The sequence below is a fragment of the Scleropages formosus genome, chromosome 7 (genome assembly GCF_900964775.1).
Source record: "Scleropages formosus chromosome 7, fSclFor1.1, whole genome shotgun sequence".
Classification (NCBI taxonomy): Eukaryota; Metazoa; Chordata; class Actinopteri; order Osteoglossiformes; family Osteoglossidae; genus Scleropages; species Scleropages formosus.
In genome coordinates this window covers 7,894,176-7,920,345 of record NC_041812.1, presented here as the reverse complement: position 1 = coordinate 7,920,345, position 26,170 = coordinate 7,894,176, and the positions used below count along the sequence as shown (strand labels likewise).

The window sequence follows — 26,170 nt, the reverse complement described above, 5'->3', positions numbered from 1 at the left end:
TTTTTGGACAATTTGCGCATTACATTAGGAGACAGAGACATAGATGCAGACTTGTGAAACTTAAGTTCGTTTTTTTTTCCGCTTTATGCACCGATGCCCATCACACGAGTAGCTGCATGAAATTCAGAATAGACGATTCCTGATCTCCTCATTTTTTTTTTTTTTTTTGATACACAAACATTTACGTACAATACAGGAGTAGCGGCGTAAAGGTTTATCCAGGTATAGTCATAAAGTTACAGCTCATGAGCATTTACACTCTACATGGGCTTAAGAGATCATGGGTGAAGTGAGTCCAGAAGAGGTGAGTTTTAAGACCCTTTATAAATGTGGGCAGAGATTCAGCAGTTCTGAGTGAGAGGGGGAGGTCGTTCCACCACAACGGACCCAGAACCGAGAACCTCCCTGCTTTACCTTTCGTGCGCGGGACCGCCATAGAGGTCAGGGGCCACAGCGGTTCGGTAGTGGTGGTGCTTGGAGCCGTTGTCCTCCGCTCAAGGGACTGAACCTTCGCTGTGCGGCGCAGCTGCCGTTAATCTGTAGTTTGTTTTATTGATTTGGGACAGCTGGCAGTGTAGTGGTTAGAGTTGCTGCCTTTGGCCCCAAAGGTTACAGGTTCGAATCTCACCTACTGCCGTAGTAACGCTGAGCAAGGTAGTTGCCCACAGCGAATACAAAAAAAGACCCCGCGTTATAGATGGGTAAGTCATTAGAAAGTAGTTCTGTGTGCACACCTGATGTTTTGAGTCACTTCGGAGAAAGACGGCAGCTGGATAAATGCAAACGTGTGTCGATGCAAAAGTGAGCTTCACGCACCGTCAGAAACTCTGTTTTTTTCCAACGTGAAACTTGGGGGGTGAGGGGAGTTGGCAGCTGTGATTGAGCCACCCTCCAGAGGTGCTGTTGGTGGAATCCCACACGTCGTTCGCAGTTCGGCGTCGGTGCCAGGGGTGAGCGGCAGGAAAACGGGGAGGAAACGGTATCCGGCTATGGGTCCGATAAGGCTGCCGCGCGGCCTTCAGTCTGCACACGGACGTGGGGGCAGACCGTCAGGAAGGTGTAAAATACATCCCTGGAAAGCTCGTGTGCGGTTTTTACGTAAAAGAGGCGGAGATTGTTGGAAGAGTCGCTCCGTTACTCTGATAGTAACGTGCGATTTTCACAAATCTGATGTTTTTCAGGGTAAATAGTTGAGTATTTCCACTAGTGTGGTGGTAAATGATGACTAAGGAACATTATCTGTTTAAATGTCAATTTCGGAGAAGTTTGTGGGATACAAACTGTGTAACCAAGGACTTTTTTTGTTGAGTTGTTGGAGAGTGAATATAACTGGCTAGGAGGAAATTTTTTTATTCTTTTTTTGAAGGTTCTCATGACTGTTGTTTTATTTTGACATCCTTGATAGCGACGTTGACGGGCTGGGCCTCTTGGTGGCGTCGTGTTTAAATAATGGTAGGAAAACCTGGGCTTATTACACTTTTCGCTCGATTTATCCAGAGTTCCAGTTGAGCCCTTCCGTCAGACCTCGATGGAGATCCCACAGCAGTCAGATGGAGATCCAACAAAATACCTTTTTTTGTTTCGGCCCAGATGAGCATCTCCTCTACCTTCCTTTTCGGAAGTGTCAGTGGAGGCAGGTCTGAGTGTTGGTCTTCACCCATGAGGTGAGCTCAGCCTTCCAGTCCATCAAGCACCTCCCCGGGCTCTTTGGTCACCTTCACCCTCCTTGTCCACTGTTGAGGTTTTGAATGAGTAGGAGATGGTCTGGCTCTTCATGGCTATGAATGTCTCTGCTTAAGAAGAGAAGCAACATTGCCAAAGCTTTGGTTGCAATACCTTGAACACGCTGTAAACTCCTGCTCTTCCAGCTTAGAAGAATCCACCAAAAACTACTGAACATGACAGCATCCGTTCCTAATTATCCACTTTTATTCAATGTATTTCCCTCTTAACGAATCTTCAAACCACCATTAACCTTTGTTCTTCTACAGTGGGAAGAACAGAAGAGCGTTGTCTGGACAGCTGTAAAAATCTGAGCTTTATTTACATTTCCAAATATTGCCCCCATGTAGCCTTTCCCAGAATATCCCAGTCATCGACAGTAATAATTGTGTTGTTCTTGAGGAACTGCGCTGATTTTGTTTTGGTGGCCGGTTGCCAACCCGAGGACGTCGACGTGATCGAGTGCTTGTGATGGTTTGCTTTTTGGGTGTTTGTATGAACCCTCCAACTTATTGGAGAGTGAGGAGAACGAGAGGGGTTTCGTTGTTCTGCCGCCTCAGCCAACCTGCCGGACTCTGGTTTACGGTATTGATCCTGTTCCCCTCCCCTCAAAAACTGGGGTCCTTCAGCAGCAAGAGTTTGAAGAGCATTTTTGACCAGGAATTAGCTGTTCAAAGGGGTTCTTAATTTATGCAAGTTCCGCCAACAGACCGAGTTGCTTTGAGTGGGAGCTTTTCCATCACGTTGGACTCGTAAACGTGACCTTGTCTCGCCTCTCCGGTTGCTCCTCCTTCAAGGGCTCCCTTTCCCTCCATTCCTTCGTTGACTGTTTCTAAGGATGCTGTTGGGAAGACTCTTCTTTCTCGCTTAATAATCTCAAGCACGCAGTTAAAGGTAAAAGGGGACCGCCCTCTGCCTCCAGGTTGAACCTGTGCCCAACATGCCGTTGTGCAATCGGAGAGGGGTCAGAGGTCACGCACGCACGTGCTCGCTCGCTCGCTCGCTCCTTCTACACCCATCAGTCCAACGACGTGTTGCAGACCCTTTCAAACGAAGGGCGGCCGATCATGAGTTTTGCTGCTTGTAGGGTCACGTTGCCGAAAGGGGGGCCTTGGGTTTGGGTCCTTTCTCCTGCTGTAGTACCCTTTCTCAAGCTACTTATCCTGAATTCCTCCAGTAGAAATTACCCAGCTGTATAAACGGGTAATTCACGGTAAATAGCTTAGTCTACAAACCCGGCGTTGTAAGTTTCCTCCGGAGAAAAATGTCCGATAAAGGGATAAATGTAAACGCAATCTTTCCACTACAAGCAGCTCTTGCAGTTCAACAGTTGCATTTGATTTTTATATTACGGTGAAATTTTGCCAAAACAAGCTTGTTCATTCCACAGGCTATAGCTCTCCTCCTCTCGGTCCCGGGTGCGAGCGTGCGGCCGAAGCGCCCCCCCCTCGCCCTTAGCTGTTTATAGTCTCTGCGCTTGGAGCGGCCCTTCGGTTGGTTCAGTTTGTTTTCGGGATTTTTCGCTCCGCTGGATGCGCGGCTCCGCCTGCCTTTGGCTCCGATTTGGGATCCGGCTGCCAGTTGGTAATTTCCTGGTCGCACACTTCACTTTCTGTTTCAGCTGTTGCGCCGTAACGCAGGAAATGCACTTTTGTTTTGAGTCCAGTTCATATGACTGCAATAAAATCCACTGTTTTCTCTCTCTCTCTCTCTCTCTCTCTCTCTCTCTCTCTCTCTCTCTCTTTTTTTTTTTTAAATTTATTTAATTTGTTTATTGCTTCTTTGGATTTATTAATTTGGAGAATTAATCATAAATTGAGGTTAAATTACTTTCATTTCATTTGTAACCAAATAAAATGCTCAGCGTGGTTATGGATTTGGTCTTTGAGGTTAGTTGGTGTTTTTAACCATTTATTGCAATTTTACTACACTTCTTGTTTCTTTAATTGAACTCAGATTAAATATTTAGTCCTTACTTCTTGTTTAAAGTGGCTCAAATTGCAGTACTTTCTCGTGGGGCAGCAGCGGTGCTTAATTTCTGGGAACCTTTTGGTTTCAGTTGTTGAAGTAGTTTTTACTCAGTTTGGGAGGTTTACACCCTTTTTAAACACCACGTGCAGCCAAACTGTCGCTGCGCGGTGCAGCTGCCCTTTGTGTCAGTTCGTTTTCATTAATTTGTTTTTATTTTGGCCCCATAGGTTACAGGTTCGAATCTCATCTCCAGCCATAGTACCCTTGAGCAAGGTGCTTACCCTAAATTGCTCCAGTAAAATTACTCAGCTCTATAGTAAATGAGAAAAAAAATTGTAAGTAGATTAATATTGGAAGTGGCTTTGGAGAAAAGTGTCCGCCAAACAAATAAATGTAATTTATGTCACTTTTCTGCGAGGAAGCTTACAGTGGTAGGTTTGTATATACGTATAAGGTACTTTGAGTGATTTACCCATTTCTACAGCAGGGTCATTTTTACAGGGTCAATTCAAGATAAATGCCTTGGCCAAGGATCCTACAGCAGGAGGGGCATTTCGGTCCTGGCATTTCGGTCCTGGCCTTCGGACTGCAAGGTGATGGGTCTCACCACTACGCCCCCTGCAGAAAAGCTGGAGAAAGCTGCTCCGGTTTTCTCCAGTTCGACCTGCCGCGCTCCGAGATGGATGTGCGAAAGCAGCACGTTCCTCAGATGTTTTATGCAGAGCAAATAAGCCACCGCAGCTTATTGCAGTGCTTTTGGAATACGAAGCTGATTATGGGAGTTCGGGGTCCGAACTGTGCGTTTCGCACTCGGCTAAAGCGTGAAATAAAGGCCGGTCTGTGAGCGAAAGAGCCTTACGGGACCCGAAGCCGGAGTCGGAACTAAGACCTCGCTCTTATCCTCTTAACGGCGCTCGATTATGAAAGGGCGCTCGCCGCGTACCCGATGGGTCGCGGCACGCGGGTGTCCTCGGCGCGCTCTTCGACTCGGAGCGGCGCCGGGATTTCGACGCGTATCGTGAGCCGAGGCGTCGGCCTACGGCTCGTACGCGAAACGACGGGTGACGCGAACGAGAAGCCCGATCCCCGTCAGTCGTCAGCCAAATCCTGCGCGCCTTTCAGATGTTCTTACTCAAGTTGTAACCTGCTTAGGTTCAAACTGTACGGTACAGATGGGATTTAGTTGATTGTTTAACTAATACGTGTGCGTGACTTGGGGGGGGGGGGTTTAATTATTTATTCGTTCCAGTGACTCCTTTCTGCAAGGTGACTCGCTGTGTTAGGTTTTCACAACAGCAAGCTGCTGACAATGATTTACCCGTTTATACAGCTGAGTAAATTTTTTTTTTACTGTATCAGTTCAGAGTAAGCACCTTAATCGAAGGTACTACAGCCGGGGTGGGGATTTGAACCCGAGTCCCATTGCTGCAAGGTGACAACTTTAACCATTAGGTCGAGTTGAAAGGTACCTGTTGACATCCAAAAGCTTCCTCATCCTCAAAAGGTTGTCTAATTTTTTTGCTGCCAAAAATGCAAAATTCCTGCCTTTTAAACACTGAGAAAATGGCATTGAAAACCAATTCCGAAATATCCGAATTTGGGGACTTGCGCACTTTAAACCCCCGTATCCGAAATATCACAGATCTCACTATTTTAATGCCGCTCCTTTCTCATTTTCTCTCATAATTTTGTTGTTGTGTTAAGTTGTTCATGATCTGCATGGTGGCACAGCAGGTAGCACTGGTGCCTCATAGTTCCTGGGCACTGGGTTCATATCCCGCGCAGCCTGTGGGCAGTATACAAGTTCTCCTTGTGTTTGTATTGGTTTCCTACAAGTGCTCTGGTTTCCGCCCACAGTCCAAAGACATGTTTCAGACAAACTGGTTTTTGTAATATTGTTTTTAGTGTGTGTATGTAATTGGTGAACGAGTGTGTGCGATTACCCTCTGATTGCATCCCGACCCCGCACGCACACGGACGCACGCTCAGAGGGCTGTGTAGGCGACAGTTGTCTTCCGCGAGTTAGTAGCAGCTCGTCTGTTGCTTCCTGCCACGGAAAGTCGATACTTGTCCCTGCAGCCGTCGAGAGGACCGCTGATAGTATCTGTCCGTTACAAGGAAGGCAGCAGCCAGATGCAATTTGGATTGTATTTCCTAAAGGGAAACGGACTGAGTAACCGCGACTAACACAATGGTGGGTCAGCGCGGAGCGGTCCGTTTCGGGCCGTAAACACAGCGGCCGGCGATGCAGACGGCGCGGAATTCGAACCGCATTGTTTTACCTCTTCAAAGTCTTGTCTTTGTTCTCCTCTTTGCCAAGTCTCGACACGGCGGCTGTCCTCTTCCAAACCACGCCGTCATTCTTGGCGCAGAGATGCTCTGAAACTGGACCCCCCTCCCCTCGCCGGCTCCCGGAGCGTCACGGCCGAGGGCTCCCCTGCATTTTGCGCTGCCGTGTCCTGTTGGCCTGAGGAGACGTGTCCTTCACCTTCTCTCCCTTCCTCTCTCTCTCTCTCTCTCTCTCTCTCTCTCTCTCTGTCTCTCCAGGCGGAGACTCATCTCCCAGCGTTCGTCCCTGGAGACTCTGGAGGACATTGAAGAGAACGCACCTCTCCGCAGGTGTGGATCCTGCTGTGTATGAGCTCCCCCCCACACCACCCCAAACCACCGGGAACATTCCAGAGCAGCCAGCGCTCATCACGTTATGTTTCTGCACTTGACGTTGTATAAAACGTGCATTTCGCAACAGATGAAGAGCTTTACCTACAGACACGATTATCGGTGTGGCTCGACACCACCTTTTTTACCCTGCTCACGTTACACAAGTAACTGCCAGCAGGACTGAGAGTCGGGAAAAGCAAAGGTGATCACGTTTGGTGTGATTCCAGATTTATCTAGAAACACAAAACACAAATGGGCTGAAAGAGGTGGCTTTTGAGACTGAATGCTGGAGCGGATTCAGCAGCTCCGAGGGACAGAGGGCGTTCATTCCACCCCGTCAGTCCCAAAACTCACTTTCCTTTGCGCAAATAAGGTTCGAGGCTCCCTCGTCACTAAATATAATGAGTGGCGGACTTTTAAAATTGAACATAAAATGCAGGGGGAAAAATTTGCCTAAACACATTTTTATGTGTTTAACTCCAGCGTTAAGAAGAGCACTTTGCTGTCTCTGACTTTCCAAGAAGCCGGTGCTGGTGGTGTGACTTTGCGTTTCGCTCACCGCGCTGCCCGTAATTCCTCTTTTTCTTTCCGTTTTTGCCTTCGTCTTTCCCGCCGCGTCGGCGATCAGGTGCCGGACCCTGTCTGGTTCACCGAGGCCGAAGGGCTTCAGGAAGGTCCACTTCATCAAGAACGTGAGGCAGCACGACACCCGCAACGGCAGGTACGGACGCCTCGCTTCGGTGGACGTTGCTCCTGGAAAAGCCTGGACGGCCGGTTTACTGCGGTTTACTCCCTTCTCCGAGGAATTACCCTCCTACCTGATATGGTGGGCCTTCTCTGATGATGAACATCGGAGGGACGGCAGATCCCACAGCTGTTTGTTGCCACGTTTGCCTGATGTTCTCTTTAAAAGGTTGGAAACACCTTGCAAATTAATGGGACTCGAAGTACCGTTTTTGCGACGGGGAAGTTGTGTAATTTCAGCTTCTGTTTTTCGGGCGTAAATCGCACTCGGCTCCAGTAAATGTGGAGCAGGTCCCAACCAGGCACATTTTAATAACTCTCTTGGGTCTCGGAGAAACCGGATTTAAATGGCGAGGTCGTATAAATAGCCTCCTCAGAACTTTGCGGCGACACACCCAGATTGCACTCTTTCTTTGGGAGCGGTTGCACACAACGGCTAATGCAATTAAACTGAAATAAAGCAACCAAGCTTCACGCAACCCCATGTTGTTGTTAATATTATATTACATTTATTTGTTCAGCTGATGCTTTTCTCCAAAGTCACTTGCGGTGTTAAGGTACCTACATTTGTTCACCCATTTATACAGCTGGGTGATTTTACTGGAGCAGTTTAGGGTAAGTACCTTGCTCAAGGGTACTACAGCTGGAGGTGAGATTCGAACTGGCAAAGGTAGCAGCTCTAACCAGTATGGTGCACTGTCACACATTAATATTAATTAGTATTACATCAGTATGCAGTCGTTGATGGCATAGTGCTTGGAGCCTTTGCATCAGAAGGTTGCCGGTTCGAATCTCACCTCCAGCTGCAGTGTCCTTATGCAAGGTCCTTATCCTCAATTGCTGCAGTAAAATTTCCCAGCTGTATAAATGGATAAATAATTGTAGATAGATTAACATTGTAAGTCACTTTGGAGAAATTGTCAGGTAAATGAATAAATGTAAATGTAGTTGTTAACTATCCTTAAAGACCTGTGGCTTGAAACTTGCAAATGTTTTTCTGCCACGTGGCTGACAGGATTCAGTCCTCAGACATTCACGGGATTTAGATGTCCCAGTGGTTGCCCTAAGCTTCAAAAAATTTCATATTTTTACATAAGAAGTTCAGTCTTGTTGCAGCTGCATGTTGATAAATATTTTCTCCCCATTTTTGCAAGCAGATGCACAAAATGCAGAAGCTGTTAAAATATATATTTATACACACACACACACCTTTTCTAGGATAGATTATTTTTTAAATTGATGTATAAGCTCCACTGTAAATCTGAAGCATCGTGAGTGTAAGTCGATGTTTTGTATATAGACTGGTTTTTTCCCCACAGGAGATAGACGCCACGATAGCCCCCTATGTGGGTCAGCAGGGTGTGGCGATTACATGGTGATGGGAGGGGGTTCTCCAGTGTCGGGACTGACGGGGACGTTGTCACAGAAACGGAACACAGATCTCGGGTGCCACGTGGACACACGGCTGGGCTAGGCTGGGCTGGGGGGCCATTCTTTAGAAGTGGACCCTCGTACTTCACGCACTTCGGGAGCGCTCGCACGTTGGTGGACTGCGTGTGACTTCGCCCTGTATGGGTCTTGGCAAGTTGGAAGGAGGTCAGCGATCGCAGACGCAATGAACCCTTTTCTCTTGTAAGGAGCACTGAAAGACGAGCTTGTCTGTTTCCAAAACACCCAAGCCTCATAAAATCATAGCCCAGTATACACACACACACACACACACACACACACACACACACACACACACACACACACACACACACAGAGTCTGAAATTGCTTGTCGCGGTGCACCAGAGCCTAAGCCGGCAACACAGGGCGCAAGGCTGGAGGTGGAGGAGAGACACTCAGGATGGGATGCCAGTCCATCGCAAGGCACTCCAAGCAGGACTTGAACCCAAGACGTGCTGCGCCACCACCCCCCCAATATCCCATTAAAATGCACATTAATTTAACTCCTTTTACCAGAACCATAAAAAAAAAAAATGCTATTTTCCTTCTTTGAAGCTTAATTTTTCCAAAAATATGTCCTCCGCAGACATCGCTCTGGGCCGCCCTCAAAGGGCTTTGGAAATTGAGTGTAAAAAGTGAATTATTTTCACGTCTGACTTTTCGGTGATTTACGGGTCAATTCGATAGCTGTGATGTATCGAGTTCTCATGTGGCCCGTTGTCGTTTTGTCTTGTAGGATAGTCCTCATCAGCGGCCGAAGATCCTTCTGTAGCGTGTTTTCCGTGCTGCCGTATCGAGATTTTGGCCAAGCAGGGTATGTATTCTCTCTGGTGTGAAAAGCTCCACGTCTCACTCCCATCTACAGATCTGCCTTTCCTCCCCGTTTCCTCCTTTGCTCCTGTACTTGCTTGTTTCTTGGGGGGGAGCAATGTACTCAAACTTCTGACTGGTGCTCCAGTTTGCTATTGAATCAGGCTTTCTCACTTCCAACCAAAGAAGGTGCACGTTGGGGTGTAAAAGACCGCAGAACGAATGAGCTAGAGATGAGTCAAGGATGCTCTTCTGCGTGGCTCCCGCTGCTTTGCTTTGCTCTTCGGAATGAACGTGTTTTGAATTTTCTATATGGAACACTGAATATAGCAATAACAGCCTTTGGGTTTGTTAAAGGACTCCCTTCCCTTTTCCAGGAATTGTTGCTGGTTAGTAACTTTGGTTGGTTAAGGATAAAACCTGAGAGGTTGCAGAACAGCTTCTAAGCTTTTTTTTTTTTTTTTTTTTTTTTGGGGCTGTGGGGCATAAAAATTCAGCACGAAGGAATTACATCATTGTCACATTGTTGCAGCGGGATTTATCACGGTCCCAGGGTTTGTTCCAGACTGAAGCACGTTCTCTGACTCAGTTCTTCCAGCTCCCAGTGTCGCTCGTGAGCCGGATCCCAGTTTAACCTTGGGGACTTGCAGCCTCTCGGTCCAAAGATTCCCTTTACGGTCTGAGGTCGAGCCCCAAGTCAATAAAAGCTCTAAACAGTACAAGAATCTGCATCTTCTTATGTCTAGTTTGAATTCAGGACAACTGTTACCATCCTATGGAATGAGATACCCCGGTGTCTCATTTGCAGCCACCAATGGGACTGCAAGTCTTGTCCATAACCATTAAGTCGCATTTACCACTAATTCATGATCAATAAAAGCTTTATAATAGAGGCAGTTACGCTTACATTTATTAATTTAGCAGACTCTTTTCTCCAGAGCGACGTACGTCTCATAGAAAATACAGTGTGTGTGTTACATTAGCAGAAAGAGAGACATGGATGCAGACGTGTGATTCTAAAGTACAGTTAGTTTGTTTCTTTCCACCACATGAACCAATTTTCATCACATGAGTAGATGGCATGAAACTTTATCAGAATATTGGCAATTCCTAATAACCTTCCTAATAATAATACATGTATATGTTCGACTTGCCATTTTTTCGACTTTACGATAGTGAGCCGACGACAAGACATTGGTAGAAACCGTACTCCGAGTTTCGAATTTTGGTTTTTTTTTTTTTTTTTTTTTTTTTTTTCCCTCCTCTTCCCCGGGCAAGTGATATGCGGAGCGACTCTCTCTCGTGATGCTGGGCAGCAACAGCGATCCACATCTCCCAGTCTGTCGCACAGAATTGTGTATTATGTCTATTAAATTATTAAATGCATTTTTGCCTTATGATGAGTTTCGGGGAACATAACCCCATTGTAAATCGGGGACCACCTGTATAAACATTTACATTACATTACAGGAGTGATGCATGAAGGTGTAGCCATTGTTTAACAGGCATGATCTCAAAGTTACGGTCCATCAACATTTACACATTACGTGAACTTAAGCGATCATGGGCGAAGTGAGTCCAGAAAAGGTTTTAAGACCCTTTTTAAATGTGGACCGAGATTCAGCAGTTCTGAGTGAGAGGGGGAGGTCGTTCCACCATGATGGAGCCGGAACCGAGAACCTTCGTGCCTTACCTTTTGTGCGTGGGACCACCAAGCGGGCAGATGTGGAAGAGCGTAGCGGTCTGGTTGTGGTGTAGCGAATGATGAAGTTTTGTGCATATCTGGGAGCAGTTCTGTTAATACATTTGTAGGCCATAACCAGGGTCTTAAATCTGATCCAAGCAGCTATAGGAAGCCAGTGCAGAGAAATGAGTAGAGGAGATACATGGGAACGCTTTGGCAAGTCCAACACCACTCGGGCAGCACCGTTCTGTATCAGCTGTAGAGGTTTGATGGCAATAGCTGGAAGGTTGGACAGGACAGAGTCGCAGTAGTCCAGACGAGATGTCACCGTGGCCTGGACAAGTCGTTGGGCAGAGTCAGTTGTTAGATAGGGACGGATCCTGCGGATGTTATGCAGGATGTATCTGCAAGTCCGGGTTGAGGCTGCGATGTGCTGAGAGAAAGATGGACTTGAGTCAATCATCACACCCAGACTCTTAGCCGAGGAGGTGGGCAAAATGAGTGTTGTCCAGTTGTCCAGAGACATACCTTGATTTATTTTTACACTCTATGAAAAAAATTCCAAATACAAGTATAATGAAAAATGCTTTGTGAGACTTTAATGTAGCAGGGAGTGAGGTGACATTGTAGCAGGGAATCAATAACATATTAAAATTAGAAGTCATGAAATAATTGAAAATCAAACACATTTATGGGATGAATCTGTCAGCAGTCTGCTCCTGTTCAGTTGCATACTGTCGACAGATTCATCCCGTAAATGTGTCCGATCCACATCTTGTTCGTGATGACCAACACTCGTGAACACTGAACACGAGCTGTAAACATTGTGAAAGTGAGTTGAGTTAGGGTTGTCCTACACGCCTGTTTATTTGCCGTTTACTGCCATCTACTAGTTGGTAGTAAATACAGGTAACAGTCACTCCACAGCAAACGGAAGATTTAGAAAACAGACAAATGAAGAAAATGCAATTTAAAATAAACTGATAAATATTGTGCTTGTAATGTAAAGCCCATATATACAGAAATTTAATGTACAAGGTGAAAGGTTTTTTTTCGGTTTTTCACAAACCCTCCTGAGTTCATCGAGACCCTTTTACATGACACGTTAACCGCCAGAGGATTTCCCGTATGATCCCCTCGCTTCCATTTTAACGCCAGCATGACGTCTGTTGTCATGTGACTAAGATCTGCGATACGCAGACATGTGGTTTGCGCTGCCAGATGGAAGTAACAGATGGAGATGTTTTGATGACTCAGCATGTTGAGCTGTAGGAGCAGACTGGTAGAGGTTGGGCTGTGTGCACAGCAGACCTGCGTGATGAACCCTCTTCACGCTCTGACTCTGTTCTCCATTGCGCGAAACCCTGCAGCTTCAGGAGATTTTCCATCATCGTCTAATGATCTGTACGCTTTTAACCTGGAAGTCACCATGGAGAAATAAATCATCTAAATGTACCAAACAAATGTAGAAGCGAGATGTGGGCGATGCAAGATGCGAGCTAATAAACGTGCATGATGGGAGCTCCCACTCAGACTGCGGAGCCTTGAAACATTTAACTTGATGGCTCAATATATGTAATGAGCTTTGAATTTCCCTTCGCATCAGGTGCGATATGAAAAATTTGATGGGTTTGTCCCTGGGGTGTGCTGCTTAGGGAGCTTCTCTACAGTAAAAGCCATTTGAAGATATTGCGAGACGTTAAGTGCAGTCAAAACACTTATTTAGGAAGTTTGCTGAAGGATCCATTTGAAAAAGGAACTTTGATCCCAGCTGCTTCATATATTTTATATACATATGTATATATGTATGTATATGTAAAACAGAGCCTGTCAAAAGTTTACACATCATCATCTGAAACTGCTCGTCCCATACGGGGTCGCGGGGAGCCAGAGCCTAACCTGGCAACACGGCGAAATGCTGGAGGGGGGAGGGGACACAACCAGGACAGGACGCCAGTCCGTCGCAAGGCACCCCAAGCGGGACTTGAACCCCAGACCCACCGGAGAGCAGGACCCGGTCCAACCCACTGCGCCACTGTACCCCCCTTTCAAAGGTTTACAGTACCAGTCAAAATGCTGATCTTTTTTTTTCATTTCATTTTTCCCTGAGGTCATTGTCCTTCACTGTCCTTGTCCAGATTGTCTGATCGTTGCGACCTGCTGTAATCCTGGCGGAATGGGACGTCTCTAAAGTATGTTGTGACAGACAATGCTTGCTGAGGTCATGATGGACTTGGTAAAGATCACAAACTGTGCGAACAGCAAAACAGCCCCGTAACATCACACTACCACCGCCATGCTGGACAGAGAGAATCGCCACTTCTGCCTGCACACTCTGTGTCTCACGAACCCAAAATATTTTAAATTCCTGACTTATCCATCCTTAAAACTGGCTTCCACTTCTTAAGTGTCCAGTTGTTTTTGTTTTTTTTTTGTCTTTTCCCCAGACAAATCTAGAATCAGCAGATGTACTCAACTTTTCATTGTTATAGTATGCAGAGACACGGACATGTGGATACGTTAACTGACCATGCATATATTTCTTGTGTTCCTTGTGAATGTGTCAGTACACATCTTCATAGGACATGTTGGAGATATCTGAGCGAAAAGAATGTACTGAGCCAAGTGATCCGATGACAAGGGCCCATGGATGTTGTTCTTTGAAGACGAGGCCCAGTCGACTTTTATGCAATTAGTAAGAGGACAGTAGGAGGCGTAGCAGTTAGAGCTGTTGCCTGGTAATCAGAGGATCCAAGTTCCTATCCCACTCCTGCCATAGTAGCTTTAGTCAGGGTGCTTACGCTGAATTGATCCAATAATAAAATTACGAAGCCTTATAAATGGGTAAATATTTCTACGTAGATTGATATACAAACCTAATATTGTAAATCATCGTAGAGAAATATATCAGCTAACTGAATTGCTGAGGATAATGGTAAAAAAAAATGTTCAACTCATCCTTTTACTCTGTGCACTGGGTGCTATGTACCTATATACAGATACTAACTAGAATGCAATTTGGACCAGAACATGTTCCTCTTTCTTCAGCATGGTCTGAGGAATTAGTTGGACTTGGGGTATTTTATTACTTCCCTATTTCAATTGCACTTATAACTGGCCCAGGCCACCTGAGAGTCGTGAAGGCCAGCAGCCAGAGAATTAAATGTCATCTACCTTCTTCTGTAACCCAGTTACTACACTTTTTCGAAATCCTATTCTGGGCCTCATTTTTCCAGCGGTTATGAGATTTTCAGACGTACCCACGCTCTCATGCCCGATGCCTTCATTTTTAATTTTTGCGGACCCTTCATTTTAACGAGACGTTGAGCACTTGAGGGACACGTTACATTAGACTCTGTTAAATTCCAATGTATTAAATCTGTCTGTTGGATTTACTGTTCCCAGCAGAGACAAAGCTTCTGGAATTGTCTTTGAGGGGTTTCAGTTGCTCTGCGTTCTAAATGCACAGCAGCGCCTTGGTGCCTGCAACCCACCCCGACCCAACTGCTGTTAGAAGAACTTATGCAACCTGTCCGCTATGATGTCCTGTTTGACTGTAAAAACCCCCCGTTGACCGTCCTGCAGCTGCGGGACTTGCGGCGGACACATGATGTTGCTCTCACTTTAACCGCCGTCTCGAGGAATGGAGGCACCGTGGAAATGCAGCGCCTTTGCCGAATAACTCGGGAGCCTCCGTGGATTTAGGCGCTTTAGCGCACAGTATACAACAAATCAAATCAGCGTATTAATAGAATTCCTCCATCAGCCCGGGAGTAATGAAGACCATCTGGGTCCCGTCCTCCGTGTCCAAAATTGAGCATCGCTGCTGTAGGTTTTCACATTTAATTAGCAAATTCACATGTAAAAACCTGGGAAATGAGGCCGCTTGGGACATTGCAGATTCAGCTGGCAGAGCTCAGAGTACGGGTGACACTTGTACCGAGAAAAGGCACCGACATGTGGAGTCAATTGGAACAACCCGCACGCGCTGCTCAACATGCGTCTGTCGTGAGGTGGTCTCCGCAACTCATGCTGGCGCGAGAAGTGCCATGACGTTTCGGAGACGTCGCGTGACGTGAAACTCCTGGAAGGCTCTAGATGAAGCGGTGTTTGCCAAGGTGAAGCACGTGCGCAATCCGAGAGAGAAATCGGGAAATTGAGGAACCCGGCTTCCTGTAGGCTGAGAAGTCGTGGAACAGTTTCAGGAATTGTGATTCATGACCACAGTTTCCATTGCGAGTCCTTTTCCTTTGCTCTCTGCTAATCTTTGCGATGAAATGTGTTTTTGATCATCACTCACACACTAGTCCTGGATAACATCCCTCGTACGTGCTGAAGCCCCACACACACACACACACACACACACACACACACACACACACACACACACCGTTGATGTTACTTACGTACGGGGTGTAATTAACGTAAATGACTCCACAAACTACCAGTGTTGTCCAGTGCAGACTGATGTCAGGAATGCTACTTCAGGGTGTGTGTTAGAGGTGCATGCTGGGAAGAGGCACCCCAGATGCCTTGCTAACGGTGCTTCTACTCCGGTAGGGAGGCTAAGCTAGACGGCGGACGCCAGCGGCACGCCTCGGGCGGAGTCAGCGCCAAGGAGATGGTGATCGGGCTGGAGGGCGTGGAGCTCGGAGCCGATGGCAAGGTGAGGCCAGAGCTGCTATCGAGAGGCGTGGCCTCGGGGAAAATGGGAAGCCCCCCAAGAGGGGGTCAGTCCTCAGGCCTCAAAGCATTTTCCTCTATGAATATTGACGGATCATTACTTGACTCTCTTCATGGCTTCATAGGGAATGTTTTTGGATCGAACTGAGGAAGCTGTGATTCCCGATCGTCGTTTACTAATGAAATGAATGGAAGAATAATGTTTTGAAGCCTTGAGAGCCAAAGGCCATTGAGGATACGGTGGCAGTCGGTTTGTTTACCGCAGTGTGATGTGTTGCCTTGCCCTTACAAGGGTAACCTTGCAGACATCAATACTGATTAGTGTAAAGGAGTGGCGGTCAGTATCAAGTGACACCGAAGACTGGGTCGGTTAAGGACGTGGGGGGTCCTCCCTGTTTCTTCGCAGACGGTGTCCTACACGCAGTTCCTGTATCCCACCAACGCCCTCAGCTGTCGCAGGAACACCATCGACTCCACTTCCTCCTTCTCGCAGTCCCGCCACTCGAGCCACCGCAGCCTGAGCTTGGCGCGTGCCAACAGCACCCAGGGCAGCATGGACGCAGGTAAGCCTCACGACCCAGGGGATGCGACCCCACCGGGCTGGATGCTGCCTGTTGGGTGTCAGCACTTCCACTGCATCATGAGCCAGTTTTGAGTGTCTTTTCCTTCTCGATTCCCTGTTTTTGAAGTCAAGGATGGTTTTATACCTTAGTCATATCTCATCCCTCTTACCTGAGGCCGAGTTGCCAGTGGTCCTCGGTGACAGTCGGGGGGCGAACCTCACTGGAGGCGTTCCCTGTCCCACAGTGCTCTGCAGGCTTGAGCCAAAATGTCCTCCTGATTTTTAAAATGCATCCAGCTGCACGATGGCAATGGGACAGATATTTCCTTTTGACACAAGTCATATGGCTGTCGAAGCCAGAGAATGATTATGATTTATTCATAATAAGCTGAATGAAAAGTGAAAAGTTTGCCTATGAATAATTTCTGTGCATTAGCTCTTTTGTTTAAGTACTACCATCCATTCAGCGGGGTGAAAATTTCGACTGAGCGAAAGGATAGAGAGATTCAGTGGGCAGTTTCTTATGAATAATTTGTTAGGATATTTTGAAGACTGGCGAAGAAACTTTTTTTTTTCCAAATCAACACGGAAGCATGAATGTGAAATATTTATCTAAATAAACAGTACTTATCCTCATGGAGGATGCTCAGAAAGAGCCAGTTTTGTTTAGACATCTGAGGGACTTACTGAGGGTGTGTGAGTCATTAAAAAAAAAAAAAAAGAAGAAAAAATGTACTTTTTTTGAATGTTTAAAAGCTCTCAAGTTAGATTTATTCCTTCTCGTTCTGTTCGCCGCATAATGTTGTCTTCAACGTCCCGGAAATGCTGACTGCTGACAATCCAACCGTGTAAAATTAAAATGGTCATGAGTACTGCAGCACCATGGAATCCGTTGAAGGCGTGACTGTCTTTGGAAGATGCAATGAAGAAAATTAGGTATATTTTATATATAAAAATGTATATGAAACATTCTCCCTCTTTATCGGAAGTCCTCGTTCCCGTGCCGCTGTTTCCCATGAGGCCTTTCTCCGTTGCTTTCAGGGTCAGTGAAGTAGAGCAGGCCGTTACTGTCGACATTTACATGTTAATGCAGCGCAGGGTGCGGATGGATTAGTGGTTGGATTCTTTCTAAACAATGTGGAACAAGGTCACGGATTGCCCACACGTGTCGATGGGCACGGTTACCTTTTTTAGCCTGGTATGTATTGAACCCGCTGCACTGGGAGACGATTCATTCAGTTGGGTCTCGTAGTGTTCCGCTGCTGTTCTGCAGCTCTCCGGTGGTGAGTACAGCTGCAGTTTCATAGTCCTCGAGGGTCCAGCTGCTGCGTTTGAACCTCTGCTTCAGGAATCGCGTCAACCCAAGGGCAGCTGATGGAAATATGTCGTCTTCGTCTGACGTGCCTCATCTCTTTTCGGTCTGACTCTTTTAGGAAACGACATGGGCGACTTCTTTGAATATGACCCCAACCTCCTGGATGACCCTCAGTGGCCGTGCGGAAAGCACAAGAGGGTACTGATCTTCCCCTCGTACATGGTGAGTGACGGACAGGGTGTGCAGTCAGCTTGGCTCTACATTCCATCTTCAGTCGCTCGCCGGACTGGCAGGCCTATTATCTAGGCTGCGTGCCGCTACATATGGGGCTGTGCAAATCGAGACTTTAACCACTTTTTGACTGAGAACTCTGCCCAAGTTGATTTACAATGTTAAGTTTCTACTGTAATGTATATACAGTGATTTGCACATTTACACGTTGCTGTTAGTACCTTGGTCAAGGGTATTTATTCATTTACTCGTATTAATGTAGCGGACGCTTTTCTCCAAAGCGACGTACATCTCATAGAAAATACAATGTGTGAATTACATTGGGAGAAGGAGAGAAATATAGTTGCAGATGTGTGATTCTAAAGTTGCTTTCTACCATATGAACCGATGTACCTCAGATGTGTAGCTGCATAGGTTTGTCCAAATAATCGACAATTCCTAATCACACATCCTAATATTTTTTATTTGAAACATTTACGTTACATTACAGGAGTAGCTGCTATCTGTTGTTCAACAGTTATGATCTCAAAGTTATAAAGCATGAACATTTACACGTTACACAGACTTAAGTGATCATGGATGAAGTGCGTCCAGAAGAGGTGAATTATAAGACCCTTTTCAAATGTGGACAGCGATTCAGCAGCTCTGAGTGAGAGGGGGAGGTCGTTCCACCACGTTGGAGTCGGAACCAAGAACCTCCGTGCTTTTGCTTCTGCGTTCAAATTCGGGCTCTTTAACCATCGCGCCACCTGCTGCCCATCTGTGGCATCACAGTGCACCCACGGAACTCGCCACACTTTGAACCAGTTTCACGGCAGCCACAAAAATCTCGACCGGGTTTAAAAAGGGTGAAAAAACACACAGGAAGCCTGTGAAAAGAAAGAGTGAACCAGTTCTCCAAACCAGTAGGCATGTTGCCACATCTTCTCAATGGGAGTTCTTGTCTGCATTATGTCGATCGAGCCTCGTGAAATCTTGCTTGAAGTTTTAACAGAAAATCTATTGCAAGTCTCTTTTTTTCACATAAAGACACGGGGAAATGATTTGCTGAGCGATTGCTGTTGGATGCCCATTAATCGGCCCTTGAGTGCGGGTCGATGCCACTTCGCCGACACAGATCCGGCTTCGTTATGCAGCGCTGTGCCGTCCTGTCGACTCCGGTGTTGGGAGTTGAGAAGGATTCCGACAATGACCCTCGTTGGCAGCCCACCCGGTCTAAGCACCCCCTCGCACATCTGCAGGTTGACACCACGCGGAGCAGTTCGGGGGAGGTTGCTGCACCACTGGCCAGCGCCGCTCTTCAGCCCAGAGCCCCCCCCCCTTTGTTGACATGCCGAGCAATTATCATGGAACGCAAACAGGAAGCTGAAAGTAAGAAAGCAGCTGAACCCGGGGCTCTTGTACTCGTGCCGGCGATGGTTGAGCAGCCATTCGCTGTTACATGTAGCGCACGTGAACCTTTGTTATGTCAGCTGTTCCAAGCACCCTCCTGCTCGTCGCGCGATCGCTGCGGACGTGTGCTCGGTGGCCCCGTCTGGCAACGCGCCACGCGCCGCCGTGCATCTGCAACCACATGCAAACATTGCGTCAGCGCCAGACAGCGGTCCGCCGCAAGAGCCGCAAAGCGCTTTAACTGGGATGCAGATAACAGATGATGGGTGTAATCTTCCTTCAGCTAATTCCATCAGTGACCCCTTAGACTTTGACATCGCTGGCAGTGCATGCACCCTGTATTAAGGCTGTCATTATTATCGCATGATTATGACATATTAAATCATGATTGCTATTGGGCAGCAGGTGGCGTTACAGTTAAAGGCCATTGCCCCTTCTGCTGTAGTGCCCTTGAACAAGGTACTTAGCCTGGATTGATACAGTAAAACTAACGAGCTGTATAAAGTAGTAAAGTAGCTCAGCATGCAAACCTAACATTGTGAGTCAGCTAAATGGATTAATAGCAGTAGGAATAATAATAATTATCGCTATTATTATCATTATTATTATTATTATGATTCTGCTCAGCATATCCAAATACTTGCAGGCGTTGGGATTCCTGGCTGCTACACTCTCAAAGGCACAGCTTCCCGGTCAGGTTTGTTGCGATGCTGGCGTATAAAGACAGACGTCGGCAGTCATTCCGGGAAACCGGTTTCCATGGCAACAGTCGCTGGGGCCCGTCCAACAGCTTTCCGACTTTCTGATCCCTCTTTCCGGAGTCGATTCGGAGGGAAAGGGGGGTGACCCCGCAGACCTCGCCAGCGGAGCACGCGCTCATTAAGTGTTTTGATTGGCACTAAATGAGGGGCAGGTGGGACTCCGCAGGAAATGCCTGCTGTGACCCCGCCTCCTTTGGAATACAGCCTCCCAGCAGGGACATTTCTTAGCCCCGCCTACATTCCCCTCTCGTTATTGAATTAAGAGATCTAAGTTCTACCTTCTTTTTCTCCCCTTCCCCTTGGTGCTACGAAAAGAGGCGTGGATCAAGAAGAATAAGCAGCACTTTCAAAGTTAGCTGGGGAGTTTGCTATGGCAAAATTGTGGTATTACTTCAAGTCGAAGGTGAAAAACGTTAAGCCGCCACGGTTTGCTTGTAGCGCTGCTTTTTCCCTCTCCTGAATAGCGAGCTTTGTGCGGTTCGCCAGTCCGAGGGCAGCGCCCGTTAACGAGGGCCGATCGCCGCCTTTGTGTCGCCGTCTTTCAGCTCCCGTCGTGCACGAGGAATGACACGGCTGAATCAATACTGAGTGGACATCAGGGCTCTTCCACGCACACGCCTCTCGCTCCCTGCTCTAGGCTTCGTTTCCATGGAGATGCAGCACAGACTGGGAGTGTTTTTTTTTTTTTCTTTTTTTTGAACAACCCCCCCAGATGGGAGAAAAGATCACATGTATTGTTACTTAAATGTTACAGATGGCTAAATGAAAATGAAGCACGATAAATGGAAATGAAAGAAACTGGCTGTACGCGCACTTCAGGAAGAATCCTTTATTATTCCGTTCAGGGTGTACCTCCGTCAGACTTGCACCCAGTAGTTCCGGAATAGGCTCTACACCCCCTACCGCGACCCTGACCGGGACAGACGGTTAATGGAAACGGATGGGTTATACCCTGTTTCATAGAGTACAACAGCAGATTGGCTTTTTTAACTGTTCAGTGTAAACTCATTTACATTGGTGCTCAGTTCACTTCCTGGGGACACAGACGATGTCACGTGGTAGAAGTGTGACCAGTCCTACTGTATGTCCCCCCCCCCCCCCCAGACCACAGTTATTGAGTACGTGAAACCTTCGGACCTGAAGAAGGACATGAACGAGACCTTCAGAGAGAAGTTTCCCCACATCCGACTGACCCTCAGTAAGATCAGGAGGTGAGGCCTTCAGCGTGGGTGCTGCGTCCTTCCCAGCGAACTGCCCTCACGCATTTCCTTTACTGTGAAATACAACAAATAGAATAACGTTGAGATTAATGGCACAGGTCATGGAAGCTGCATTAAGACGATTTGGAATTCTGTCGAAATGGTAAAAATTGTCACCCCCCCCCCCGCCAGCCTGAAACGGGAGATCCGGAAGCTGGCGCAGGAGGATTGCGGGTACGAGGAGCCCACGGTGGCCATGGCCTTCGTGTACTTTGAGAAGCTGGCGCTGCGCGGCAAGCTCAACAAGCAGAACCGCAAGCTGTGCGCCGGCGCCTGCGTGCTGCTGGCCGCCAAGATCGGCAGCGACCTCAAGAAGCACGAAGTGAAGCACCTGATCGACGTGAGTCCGTCCAGCCGCCACGTTGGATATCCAACGGCATTTTCACCGTTCTTACTATCCATAAGAGCCTAATAACACTGGCTTTTGCATTACAGTCTTTACAGGTTCCGCTAAAATCTCAGGCATAGCCTAAGAAATAAAGCACACTTTGAGTGACTTGGTTTTAGTATTTGTATTAACTTCAAGCTAGATTGAAAGTAATTCAAAATGACTGAGCATAAAAATGTATCGTCTCCACAAACTTGTACGCTGTCCCGATTGTTGACTGATTCACCTCGTAAACACGTGCAACTTTCGTCATCGTTATTGATCACCACCGGTCTCAGACACCAGACATGAGCTGTAAACGTCGTGGAAGCCAGTTGAATCGATGTGGTCCCTCTCTCCTCCTCCTGGGGTGCCCTTTTTTTTCCCCTCTGTATTTCGGCTCCTTGTATAAACTTCAGGAATTTTCCCAAATGGACAAGTATAGGAAATAAACTGGAAACTACACAGTACTGTGCAAAGGTTTCAGGCAGGTGTGAAAAGAAAATGCTGTAAAGTAAGAATGCTTTCAAAAATAGGAATGTTTCTAGTTCATTTTTATCAATTAACAAAATGTAAAGTGAATGAACGGGAGAAAAATGTAAATCGGATCAATATTTGGTGCGACCACCCATTTGCCTTCAAAGCAGCATCGGTTCTTCTTGGGATTTTGTAGGCATCTAGTCAGGTGTATGGTTAACCGGTTATACCAAACAGGAGCTAATGGTCATCGATTTAATATGTTCATTAACTGAAACAGAAACGGCTGTGTAGGAGGGTTAAAACTGGGTGAGGAAGAGCCAAACTGTGCTACCAAGGTGAGGTTGCTGAAGACAGTTTAATGTCAGAAGTCATACACCATGGCCAGACTGAGCACAGCAACAAGACAAGGTCTTAAGTAGTACTGTACTTAAAATTATTTACCCATTTGTAGAACGGTAATTTTTTTTTTTTTTTTTACCTGACCGATTTAGGGTACTCTCCTTGCTCAAGGCTACTAGAGCTGGAGGCGACCTTTGGGTTCGAAGGCAGCGGCTCTAACCGCCGCGCTACCGGCTGTACCTGAACTGTTTGTATCGCGTGTGAATGCCATCGGCGGTCGTGCGTTAAATGGTGATGTGCTGATCGAGCGGGTCATCGTCAGGTAGAGGGGTGATGGTTCGGGGTTTTGTCGCACTGTTCCGAATGTAACGGCGAGAAATTGCGACGCTGTCTTCCAGAAACTGGAGGAGAAGTTTCGGCTGAACCGGCGAGAGCTGATCGCCTTCGAGTTCCCGGTCCTGGTGGCCCTAGAGTTCAACCTGCACCTGCCGGAACACGAGATCATGCCGCACTACAGACGCCTCCTGCAGAGCTCCTAGCGCTGGCTCCCCGTCAGGAGAGCGCGAGTCACCTCCCTCTCCTGATCGAGGTTGCCGAGTCACCACGCCGGTCCCCGGAAGACCTTTCCTCCTCCGAGAGCAGCTCCTCTGAGCTTCTCCGCTCTGATCATCTCTCCGAATTTTTCTTTTTTTCTAATAAACGTCGGCTTGGCTCACAAGCGAAGGAAAGTCACGAGTGGGACGTCGCGGCCTTTTTCGTCTGGCTTTTATATTTCTTCTCCACAGAGGGATCCTGTGTTTACTGTTTTTTTTTTTTTTCTTTTTTTTTTAATACTCGTTTTCCTGACACTTTTATTCTTTTATATTCCCACAGTAGTGATCCTAAGGATCTGTCAGGCTCAGTTACCGTTTCTCATAAAGATCTTCTTCACGGTGTCAAAACTCTTGTGCGAAGGGAGTGCGGCGCGGTGGGGGTGGGGTGGGGGTCTTCAGCCTGGGGATCGGCTGTTTTGCGAGTGTGGAATTCTCCCCCCCCTCCCCCCCCACTCCTTCCTGTTGTTTTGACCTTTTTTCCTCTTTCTTGCATTTGGTCCTTAATGCCAAAGTTGGAGCAGTAGCTCCCAGCGTTGAAGCTGGAGATCTCTGGCATGTTGGGGTGCCTTCAGGCTGCTTTTTGCAGGACGGAACGACTCCTCGCCTAGGGGCCGCTTTTTCTTGCAGATGGGGGAGTGCGATTTATCTCCTCCGACTTCGCTGTGGTCATATTTCTCCTTCAGCCTCGTCTCTATAAAGTGCTCTTTTTTTGCGGCATCGCAAGGGTGTAAAATGCACGTTTACCGACCGCGTAAGAACTTGATTTGCTTGAAGGCATTTTGAACAAGGTTCCCCGAAGGCGCCGATCCGGTCGGGACATCGGCGGACGAGCCGCCGATCTGGCAAAGCTATAAACGAACAAACAACTGTGGGTCACGATCGTGAGCGTTCACGGTCACTCCACTCATCGTAGCAGTTGAGGTCACTTTCGGTATCGCAGCCGTTTTCCAATAGCAAACGAACTGGAATATTTCGTAAAGATAAGGATATTTTATTGGGCTCTTTTCTCTTTTTTTAAAATTTTATTTCATTTTTTTTTCCACCACATTTCTCATCCAAGCAGCTGAAGATCTGGCTTGCTCTCATCCCTGTTTATGTGTGTGTGTGTTTTCCTCTGTGCTCTATGTTAGAGTGTATTATTGGCACGTTTCTGGTGCTATTCTGGAGGATGGTTGCAAAGCGATGCGTAAAGGTGTGTGTGTGTGTGTGTGTGTGTGGGCGAGGAGCGATCGCTCCGGTTGGGTCGTGCACTAACACGCAGCAGTATTTGCTATGGACTGCGTACAATGAGATCACAATTGGAAACAAATACAAGTGCTCTTCCAACCAAGTACAACACTGCCTGCTTTTCGGGGAGAAACATTTCCTCCTGTATTTATGCTCTTAGTTGAGACTTTTTTTTCCTAAATTACATAGTGTTAAGCTGCTTACAATTATACAGCAGGGTAATTTTTACTGGATCAGATTAGGCTAAGTATCTTGCTCAAGGAAGGGGAGGGTGCAGTGGGTTTGGCCAGGGCCTGCTCTCCGGTGGGTCTGGGGTTCGAGTCCCGCTTGGGGTGCCTTGTGACAGACTGGTGTCCCATCCTGGTGTGTCCCCTCCCCCCTCCAGCCTTGCACCCTGTATTGCTGGGTTAGGCTCTGGCTCGCCGCGACCCCACTTGGGACAGGCGGCTTCACACTGTGTGTGTGTCTTGCTCAAGGGCACTACAGTAGTTTCAAACTTGAGAGATTCCAACCTGCAACCTTTGACTCTGAGGGCAGCAGCTTTAACCACAGTGCTAAAGCTTGTGGTTTTTATTCTGATTGGGAAATATCAGTCTGACATCATTCATTAACTGGCATTTCAGATGGAAGAAAAAACAAAAGATAATTATATGAATGTTTGGAAGGAAAGATATAGAAAGGAGTTTTGTTTTCCCCCCAGTCTCGGTGAAATGGCGAATTCCATGTAACGTTCTTTCCAGATGCCAAAGAATACAGTCATTTGGCCACAAATGATGGAGCGTTTTCTCCCAGACCGAAAGTGGGCAGCGTCGGGCTGCTCCGAGTCGTAGCGTGCGCCGTTCCCCAGCCGGAGCGCCGCCCACGGAGACCTGAATGTGAACGCGGCGGCGTGCGATCGAGGCGCCGGCGTCAGTCTGGAACGCACCAGCAATCCGGCCGCACGAGGCTCATATTATCACTGTGTGAATCTGTGTAATCAATATTCTGCTCAATCAGACCAAATCCTGCGGAAGTGTGACAAGTGGCAGCGAACAACAACGGGGCCCACGGGCCCTCCGGCCCCCCTGCCGAGGTGCTGAGGAAGGACTGATTCCGCTCGATTATTCTTCAGGGGCGTGCACCTTGTGAGACAAGGCTTTGTGAGGACGTTACCCCACGACAATGGTAAAAAGTACATATATCAGAGTGTGTACATACACTGCTTGTTGAATAAAAAACATGATGAAGTTGTTGAGCACCTTTTTCTTTTCCTCCCACAGTGGCCTTTACAATGTTGCAGGGGGTCCTGCTGTTGTACCTCTGAGTACGTTACACACCCAGTAACGATTTGTTTACACTTTTTCATTTAGCCGATGCTTTTGTCCAGAGCAACTTACAATTATTTACCCCTCTGTACAGCTGGGTAATTTTTTTACTGAAGCAATTTAGGGTAAAGGCCTTGCTCAAGGGTACTACAGCTAGAGGTAAGACTCAAACCTGCAACTTTCTGGTCTAAAGGCAGCAGCTCTAACCACTACGCTACCAATAATAGTAATAAGTATCACATGTTGCCTCCTGTTTACAAGTTTCTTTTCGCACAGAAGAGTTTGTCACATGGGGGTCAAGCGAGATCCACTGGGCTCCATTGAAAGGGTCTATTGTTCCGTGGGGGGGTCCCACTGCGTTGCTGTCATAGTTGTTCTAATGAAATGTGAGCGGACGGTGCACAGAGAATTCCCACCCCTCGTTGGCGCTGGCACAAGCGAGAGGTAAACAAGACCTGCGGTCAGAGTGGCCTGGCCCCGTGGATTAGCCCTCTCCATTGAGCACTTAATTCCAGCCTTCAGCCCGGCATAAAGGGGTCCGCTCACACATCAACCCACCTCATTGTGAAAACGTGTTATGCATCGCTGGGGGTTACGCTCATCAACAGCCTTTCC

General features: G+C 47.3%; 1 protein-coding gene across 1 annotated transcript in view; it reads left to right on the top strand.

Moving 5' to 3' along the window:
* cables1 (Cdk5 and Abl enzyme substrate 1) overlaps positions 1 to 24,462 on the top strand; it is a 33,454-nt gene extending 8,992 nt beyond the window's left edge. The window contains exons 2-10 of the mRNA XM_029253526.1: positions 6,241 to 6,312; positions 6,983 to 7,075; positions 9,285 to 9,362; positions 15,603 to 15,708; positions 16,132 to 16,288; positions 17,721 to 17,824; positions 21,091 to 21,197; positions 21,378 to 21,585; positions 22,830 to 24,462. Coding sequence (XP_029109359.1) covers positions 6,241 to 6,312; positions 6,983 to 7,075; positions 9,285 to 9,362; positions 15,603 to 15,708; positions 16,132 to 16,288; positions 17,721 to 17,824; positions 21,091 to 21,197; positions 21,378 to 21,585; positions 22,830 to 22,970 — 1,066 coding nt within the window. The 3' untranslated portion in view covers positions 22,971 to 24,462. The remainder of the gene's footprint in view (positions 1 to 6,240; positions 6,313 to 6,982; positions 7,076 to 9,284; positions 9,363 to 15,602; positions 15,709 to 16,131; positions 16,289 to 17,720; positions 17,825 to 21,090; positions 21,198 to 21,377; positions 21,586 to 22,829) is intronic.
* Positions 24,463 to 26,170: the final 1,708 nt, after the last annotated feature.